The sequence below is a fragment of the Haematobia irritans genome, chromosome 5, assembly GCF_050003625.1.
Source record: "Haematobia irritans isolate KBUSLIRL chromosome 5, ASM5000362v1, whole genome shotgun sequence".
NCBI classification, from domain to species: Eukaryota; Metazoa; Arthropoda; class Insecta; order Diptera; family Muscidae; genus Haematobia; species Haematobia irritans.
This window is the reverse complement of record NC_134401.1, coordinates 83,263,109-83,272,303: the sequence shown is the minus strand read 5'-3', so window position 1 is coordinate 83,272,303 and position 9,195 is coordinate 83,263,109. Positions and strand designations below refer to the sequence as shown.

The 9,195-nt window shown below is 32.5% G+C and overlaps 1 protein-coding gene across 1 annotated transcript; it reads left to right on the top strand.

Moving 5' to 3' along the window:
• The first annotated feature begins 2,919 nt into the window (after window positions 1-2,919).
• On the top strand, window positions 2,920-8,928 carry LOC142239479 (uncharacterized). The gene is made up of 3 exons (XM_075311275.1): window positions 2,920-3,101; window positions 3,175-3,389; window positions 8,541-8,928. The coding sequence occupies exons 2-3, from the start codon at window positions 3,188-3,190 to the stop codon at window positions 8,651-8,653; spliced, it is 315 nt and encodes a 104-aa protein (XP_075167390.1). The 5' UTR covers window positions 2,920-3,101; window positions 3,175-3,187; the 3' UTR covers window positions 8,654-8,928.
• The last annotated feature ends 267 nt before the right edge of the window (window positions 8,929-9,195 follow it).

The following is a 9,195-nucleotide window of genomic DNA, read 5'->3' as shown; positions in this document are numbered from 1 at the left end:
TCCACCATGGATTGCGTAGAAACTTCTACTGAAGACTGTCATACACTGTCATCCACCACGTACCAAATTTCAACCGGATCGGATGAATTTTGCTCCTCCAAGAGGCTCCGGGGGACAAATCTAGGGATCGGTTTAAATGGGGGCTATATATAATTATGGAGCGATATGGACCAATCTTGCATGGTTGTTAGAGACCATATACTAACACCACGTACCAAATTTCAGCCGGATCGGATGAAATTTGCTCCTCTTAGAGGCTCCGCAAGCCAAATCTGGGGATCGGTGTATATGGGGGCTATATATAATTATTGACCGATGTAGACCAATTTTTGCACAGTTGTTAGAGACCATATACTAACACCATGTACCAAATTTCAGCCGGATCGGATGAAATTTGCTTCTCTTAAAGGGTCTGCAAACCAAATTTGGGGGTCCGTTTGTATGGGGGCTATACGTAAAAGTGGACCGATATGACCCATTTACAATACCGTCCGACCTACATCAATAACAACTACTTGTGCCAAGTTTCAAGTCGATAGCTTGTTTCGTTCGGAAGTTAGCGTGATTTCAACAGACGGACGGACGGACGGACATGCTTAGATCGACTCAGAATTTCACCACGACCCAGAATATATATACTTTATGTGCTCTTAGAGCAATATTTCGATGTGTTACAAACGGAATGACAAAGTTAATATACCCCCCATCCTATGGTGGTGGGTATAAAAATAGATAGCTCCTTAAAAAATGTCATTATTTAAAGAGCACATATATACCAAACAAAAGTGAAAATCTTTGGACTCAAGCATTGGCGTAGCTAGGGTTAGACCCCACAGAATATTTATCGGTACAATTTTGTTAGTCTTCATAGCTTTGAATTCGAGCATTACTATAATGTATACAACTTTATATATACGAAAGCCTTTATGTACCGTTAAAAAATCTTGAATTTTTTAAAATTAAAATCGGAGATATGTTACGTGAGTTTGTGAATAGAAATAAGATCCCGATATGCAAACCTGAGAAATAAATATACGTGGGGGAGAATGCATTAAATATTATCCGACGAGAAACGTCAAATTTCTATTTATGTTTCTGGGAAACGAAATTTTAGACCAAAGATGTTTTCATTTATTGTTAGAAAGATTCTTTCAATGTGGGTAAACGAATACCATACACAAAGATGTGCGTGCATGCAAATCAAGATGATCAAGAAATAAAATTTGTACACTGAAAAAAGCATGTCCGGTTCCAAAGATTTTGTCTTTACTTTAACAATTTTGGTATTGATTCCGAGCCAAAGAAGCGGAGAATATCAAGTAAGGATACTTTTAAGACACAACGCTCTTTTAAATTTAGGTTTTGTGTTCTTGCTTCTAGGAAGCAAATTTAAATTCTTCGTTTTTTTAGCTTTTTTCTTCATATTCTATCAATGTCCTTTAAAAACGAGTTAACGACAACTTTACTTTCGAAATTCAGACTCGACTTCCAGTATAAATTATGCTATGTTTCAAGTAAAAAACGCCTTTAAAATAAACATGTCCTATTTTTGAACAATTTTTTGCTTTGTAGTCAAGATGCAAAAAGACAACAAATTTAAAGACAATTTCATTAATTTTAAAGAATTTTTCTGAATTTTTAAAGTCAAGTTTTTCTTACACCAAAACATTTTTCTTTCATTTTATGATACCCATTTTTAAGTCAAATCACTTAATTATAAGGACAATACGACTTCATTGATAAGTTTATCGACTTTTGGACAAAGAAAAAAACTTTATATTAGAAAAATGTGTATTTTATGCTCAGCAAAATTTGAATTCGTATTTTAAGGACATGAAATCTTTGGCCTCACGACAATATTTTTTTCAGTGTAGGATGTCTTCATAGCGATTATACAAAGGAGTTCTAATAAAACTCTATAGCATGTATCTCTCTGGCTCAAAAAATTATTAACCCTTCTGTGCGTGATGAGGTCCCGCTGGACTTTTGTTATTTTTATTCATACATAACTTTTTTATGATTTGCTGCGTGATGGTTTATGACTTCTTGTATTAAAGAGTTTTAAATATAAAACTTTAAGTTTTTATGTGATTGAATCATTAAATCGGTTTTATAGGTGTTCGAAAAGTTTAGCACGCTTCTGTGTGATGAGGTCAAATCTACCACTACCCAGCAAAAACAGCTTCGCCAAAAAAGTAATGAAAATGTTCTTTTTGGATCCGGAAGTGTTGCAAAATTGACGCAGAAGCGATGAATTTAACATGGGCTTGTCATAGGACGTAAGCCCTTCATATTTTTTTAATTTAATTTTTAATGGATTCTAATGATTGTCGGAAACGTTTGACCTCAAATATTTTCAAAAATTCACAATTTTTCAGATTGGATTTAGCACATTTTTCGACAAAATTTAAATGATTTGTACCATTTTATGAATTCTTACTCTGTTTTTAGCCAATTTGAAACAAAAGAAGTAAGTAAAGTAGAAAGCCGGGCGGGGCCGACTATATCATACCCTAAGCCACCATTACAGAATTAGTAATCATAAGCATTTGTGGGGTAACATATAGGTCTGGGAGATAAACCGCAATTGCATCTTTAAGAAAATTGAGGGGTACATGTCTATGGGTGCTTTGTGTCAATCTGACTATAGCTCATAATCAATGTTGCCAGGGAATATGTTCGGTTTACCCTACAAGGTCAAAAAAAGTTCCCTACTTTCCCATACATTCCCAAACAATTTTCCCTACTATATTTTTCGTTAAATTTAAAAAATTTTACAAAACAAAAATGGTTCTAAGTACTTTATTATCTTAAAACATGAATATGCAACGTATATAACATAGTATATAAATTTGTACATAGATAAATTAGACTATAAGATACAGCTTTGTGCTGTGGAAATGAGAGAACAGCTGTCAAACTTGTTGGGGGCGCTAGTGTACACCATTAAACTCTCTTTGCGCAATTTTAAAGCCAGCGCAGAACAGCGCGGCGTAGATAAATACCATAGCGTACATGGACGTAACATTCGAATCAATGGGTGTACATACAAAATGAATATTCAAAAAATTTTCACTTCAGTTTGGACAAGGATAATCATAGTAAGTATTAATTATTTTTCCTGTTTTAATTAGTTTTTTGCAATATGTTCAAATTGTCCCTATGTTTTATTAGATTAATTGACATCATGGTTCGTGTTTGTGTTTTCAATTGTAAAAATCCCAAACATCTTTATGGATTTCCCAAAGATCCAGAGGAGAAGATGAATTGGTGTGAAATCTTAGGACTTAATGCCAACCTGATACGACCAAACAACAAATTATGCGAAAAACATTTCGATCCAAAATATGTGGGCCAAAAGAATTTGAAGAAGTCTTTAGTTCCACCAGGTAAGTACATATTAAGTTTCTAATTTGTGTAAAAATGTAAAAGTATTATACCTACTTACTTGTGTAAAAGATTTATGCGTATATGCGAGTATTATTCTGATTTGTTTCAAAATTTGCACAGGAAGTCCAATTAATAGTATATTCAAATGTGCCAATTTTGATCGAAAATGGTTCAGATTTTGATATTGCCCACATATACATATATATCTTTCGTCCGATATGCACTCATATGACCTCAGAAGCTAGAGAAGTCCATTTATTTATGTGGGATGCAAACCATAAAATTCTTATTATGGCAGTTTATCTACACCAAAAAAAAAAAAAAATAAAGCACAAATTTTACTTAATAGAAATAAAATGTCTAAACTAAGTCACTTTTTCTGGGTAATCGAAACAGGCTTCTCTTTTATAATTTACATACAATAGTTGTGTTCCTTTACGTACTACTAGTTACTACTTTTACTAGTTTTTACTCGACAAATTCTTTCGAGTAAAAGTTGTAGATATGTCATGACAAAAATAATTATTTGTTTTCAAATTTTCCAAACTAAAGTAGTTCCAAATCGCTTGTTTTTGGAAATAAATCTGTAACTTTTTAATGGATTAAGATATCATCATAATTTTTTCTTTGTGCCAAAGCTGAAATGTTTTTCTCTATATTTAGAGGTTTGTAGGTCCCTAGTGGATTCACGGGCTGGTCTATAGACGTTGGAAGTTGGACACCTCGGATGTATGCAATTTAGTGTTACTTGGCAAACGCGCAATTATGCACCGATTTTCATGATTTTTGCTTTGCTGGATAGAACTTATAAACTACCATAAAAAGATTGTGTATGTGCGCGAATATATCTAATATTTGCGAGATAGGGCCTTACAATTTATTTTTTTTTTTTTTGCAAAATTTGAACAAAGTGGGGTCTGCATTTTGAGTCTAGAAGGACTACATTCCTTATAAAATTCTACGTATTCTGGAGGAAAATTTTGTGCACCTTTGTGCTTTAGATTTAACGTGTAGACTCCACAATTTGGAATTTCAAAACAATGCCGAACCAATACCACTTGTTTCGAAAAAAGTACCAAAACATTGACCGACTCACACCAAATTCGGCACACCCTTTAATGGACCAAAAGTACCTCTACGTTTTGAATTTCATGCAAATCGGATGAAAGTTTTAATGTCTATGTCATGAAGACCCCAATTCGGAGGTCGGTTCATATGGAAGCAAAATCGAAACTTAGGCCGAAGTAGTCCCATCTTCAAAATTGACCTGCATGTAGAAAAAAAGTGTCTGTTAAAATTTCAGCACTATAGGTTCATTATTGAAGGAAGTAGCCTGATTACAACAGATAGCCAGACAGAGAGACATCGTCTTAAAATTTCTCCCTGATCAAGACTATATATACTTTCTATAGTCAGAATTCGTTATTTGTATGTGTTACAAACAGAATGAAAAACCCCACCTTATAAGATACTGATAATATGCGCTATTACTCTACTTTATGGCCCAGAGTCTTACTTTGATTAAAAATTTTGCAAAAGGAGTACTTTTTATAACAAAGTAAAAACCATAGCTTCTTTCTATCGTAATAAGGATTTCAAAGTTTCCTGCAAAAAATCTGCCATTTGTCAAAAACAAATTTCGATATAAAAGTATTTAATTTACCTACATGTTTTGAAAATATTTATTCAAATCACAATGTTTCTTTTGTTTTTTATTTGACATTTTTACAATTTTTACTATATTTTCGTTCCGGTACATTTAACAAATATAGAAATCTGAGAGGATTTTCAATATTTCTCTCTTTTACTACTTTTTGCTACGAGTAAAGTAAAGGAACACACCTAATATATATTTTCAGTCTTTATATACTAATACAAATAAATGTTTAAAGTAATTCGTGTAGATGTGGATCCATTCAAAATGGCCACAACGGATCAATGGCGTGATATTCCAAATTGCGCAGAAGTTACAAATTCGCAATTTCTGAAAGAAGACTTTTATCAAAAAAGCACAACCTCACTCAAAGCATCACCGAATGATGTACAATATTCCGTCCAAGTACAAAACTCATGCCAAAATCAAAACTCATGCCAAACTCAAAACTCATACCAAACTCAAAATTCTACCCAAACTCAAAATTGTACCCAATCTCAAAATTCTACCCAAACTCAAAAATCTTCCCAATCTCAAAATTCTACCCAATCTCAAAATTCTACCCAAACTCAAAATTCTACCCAATCTCAAAATTCTACCCAATCTCAAAATTCTACCCAAACTCAAAATTCTACCCAATCTCAAAATTCTACCCAATCTCAAAATTCCGTTTACATACAAAATTCAATTAATATTGAAGATTTCATCCAAACTGCAAATTCATTTCAAAATTCAAATGAATTTCAAAATTCGGGCAACAGTGATTTTCCGTTAGATGTGACAAGTTTCGACAAGCCTCCATTAGCTACTTACGCCAAGAAAAGAAAAATTTATCATTTGGAGAATACGGTCGAATGCATTTGTGACTGCCATAAAAAAGAAAAGGTTCCGTCAAATCTTCAATATTTGATAGAGAGAGAAAAGGAAATTAATTATGAGTTAAGAAAAGAAGTGGGGTCATACGCCATAAAGGTAACTGAATTGAAAAGACAACTTGACAGAGGAGAAAATGAATATTCAAACCTTTTAATGCGAAACTCATGGCTAAGTTCGGAATTGAAGGAAGCTCAACAAAAGGTGGAGGAGTTGGGGAAAGCCATTATTCGACCATCCAAAGACATGGATTCAAAAGCCGCCCAGTTCTCTCAAATGATATGTAGCAAAATAAACAAGTATTCGTCGGAGCAATATAATATAGCACAAAGTATACATTATGTATCCACCAAGTGCTATAGATTTTTGCGAGATGAATTGGAGTTTCACCTTCCACATCCGACAACTCTGTTGAAACTAAGGCTTATTCGGTCTATTAAACCCGGAATTGACTCCAGAGTTTTAGCAAATTTAAAGGAAGTTGTTGCAACGTTTACTGCCAGAGAACGTCAATGTGTTGTTATATTTGATGAAGTTGAATGCAAGACCGTACTAGACTATAATAAAAATGACGATTTGATTGACGGCTTTCATGATATTGGCGACGGGATCCGAAAAGATAAAATAGCCAATAAATGCTTATTCTTTATGGTCAAAGGTATATGTAGCAAATGGAAATATATTATAAGTTTTTATTGCCTTAGTGGAGTAGCTACAACTTCTCTTTTAAAGGAGCTATTAATTAAAAACTTAAATGCGTTAATCAGTGTTGGCCTTGATGTTAGAGGATTCATATGCGATCAAAGTTCGTCTAACACATCTTTAGTAAATGTGCTGACAGGACACAATATTAACAACTATTTTGAACATCATGGTAGACAAGTCTACATAATGTATGATTATGTTCACATATTCAAGTGTATACGCAATAATCTTTTGTCAAACGGCTATACAACACCAAATGGCGAAATTTCTGGAAAGTACATAAAGGATTTGTACGAATTTGATAAAAATTCAGAATTTCGGATGTGTCCTAAATTAACCGAAAAGCATGTATATCCAGAATTTTTTGACAAAATGAATGTGAGTAAAGCGATACAGATTTTGAGCCATTCGGTTGCATCAGCATTGAATGCATGCATTAAAAACGGAATATTTTCTTCAAAGGCATGTGAAACGAGCAATTTTATCAAAGAGTGCAATGACCTCTTTGATGAACTAAATTGTAAAACATTATATGGAAAAAATGAAAAAGATAAGCCATTCTTCGCTGATAATAATGAAAAGTTCACTAGGATCATAAAATCAATGCAATATTTTCAAAAAGTTCAACCTAAATCTACCAATGTCAAATGTCTAGACTCTCTTATAATCACAACAACTGCTATGATACAAATGTGCAAAGATATTTTTAAAGATTGTCCTGATGTTAAGTACGTGCTTCCCGGGAAGATAAATCAGGACGCTTTGGAAAATTTTTTTGCAATATTAAGGGGATCCCAGGGATATAATGATCGCCCATCGGTGAGGGAAATTAAAAATTGCACAGCAAAAATTATATCGCAAAAATTTATAAATGCAATGGGTGGAAACAAATTTCAAAATTGCAAAAAGGACAATAATAACTTTTTGAATTGGGAGCATCAAAAAAATAGCGAAGACTTGAAACAAAACATTTCACACATTGAAGAAAGCCGAACTGAAAAGACCATTCAAGATATGGAACAATTCCTAAAAGATTTAGAAGAGAATGCGCCAGAAATCCAAATTAATATAACCCATAAAGAAGTGAAAGAACTTCAGGTACAGAGATATATTCTTGGATATACAATTTATAAATCATTTATGGGAAAAGAAAATTGCATAAGATGCAAAAATTTGGCTGAGAAAAGTGAATCCTCCAAAAAGATATCAGAGATATTTATTCATGAAAAAAATTTCGATTCTAGCAAACTACTTTTAATAAACCCGGACGACAAATTATTTCACTGCTTTCGCATGGCTATGCTACTTTTTAAAAGGACATACAGAAAATATTGTCATAAAGAAAACTTGGGAGAAATCCTAACTAAAATTATTTTAAAAAAAATTCAAATGAAGACCAATTGGTTTGACGATGAGGAATGTAAAAACCATCGATTGAAGCATTTAGAATTTCTTTTGAGAGTTCTATTGTACAAAAATACCAAATGGCTATCGGAAGATTTTGTAAGTGAGACGAACCATAAAAGGAAGGATGCTCGAAAAAAGAAACTTTCTAAACTAAATGCTATGGTGCTTCACACCTAAAAATTGATTAAATAAATGTTTGAATTGAATTGAAAATTTCCAATCAAATTTACCGCAATTGAAAATTTCCAATCAAATTTACCGCATTTTGGGTACGTTTTCAATAATATTATTAAACGAACACTAGAAATTTAAAACAAACAATAAAAATAACACACACAATGAAAAGAAAATGTTTCACAGCTTTACTCTTTTTAGTATCTGTATTCATCGATACTATTTATGACACTTCTACAACAAGTTTTTTACATTCTACATGTATTTTTACTTAATTAAACAGATTAATTAAACATAACAATAACATCTATTTTTCCATTCTTCTTTCTTATTTCAGTACCATTTGATGTATTCCTAATTATTTATATTATTGTATCCAGCTTGATTCCGAAAATCAAATTTTACAACAACACCCACAACAGCACATCCTGTGATAATCGGTTTTGTTGAAGCCAAAGTCAACATGAACTTGAGGATTACGGAAGAAAAGCCCCCAATACAAATAAAATTTACCACAGATATATTTAATGAAAATTCCAATATGGAGAAAAAATTTAAAAAAAATCTCTTTTTGCACTTATAAAATGTCACTGAAGACGACAATAAAAAACTTAAAGATATGTATTTGTTTGCAATAGTAATATTGATTTAAAAGAAAACGATTAAAAATAAATATAAATAAAAAAAGAAATAATAAATAGATTTGCATATAGAAATAGAGACAATTTTCTTTTACTTCTACAAAATCTCTAGAGTTAAAATTTAAATTGGCTAATGCCCTGGAAAGAAGCACATACATACATTTAAATCTGAATCGACAACATATATTTGAGGCTTCTTAATGGACAATATATTTATGACTTTTCAGAAAATCTATTGACTTAACATTTAAGTCGGTGAATGCCCTCGGTGGAACACAATGTTAGTAGAAAACAAGTAAGGAAAGTCTAAAGTCGGGCGGGACCGACTATATTATACCCTGCACCACTTTG

What these genes read in the sequence shown, in the direction of transcription:
- LOC142239479 (XM_075311275.1), top strand. Translation starts at nt 3,188, where the DNA reads ATGGTTCGTGTTTGTGTTTTCAATTGTAAAAATCCCAAACATCTTTAT. An exon ending in GAAGTCTTTAGTTCCACCAG is followed by an intron (nt 3,390 to 8,540) that starts GTAAGTACATAT and finishes TTCTTATTTCAG; the next exon opens with TACCATTTGATGTATTCCTA.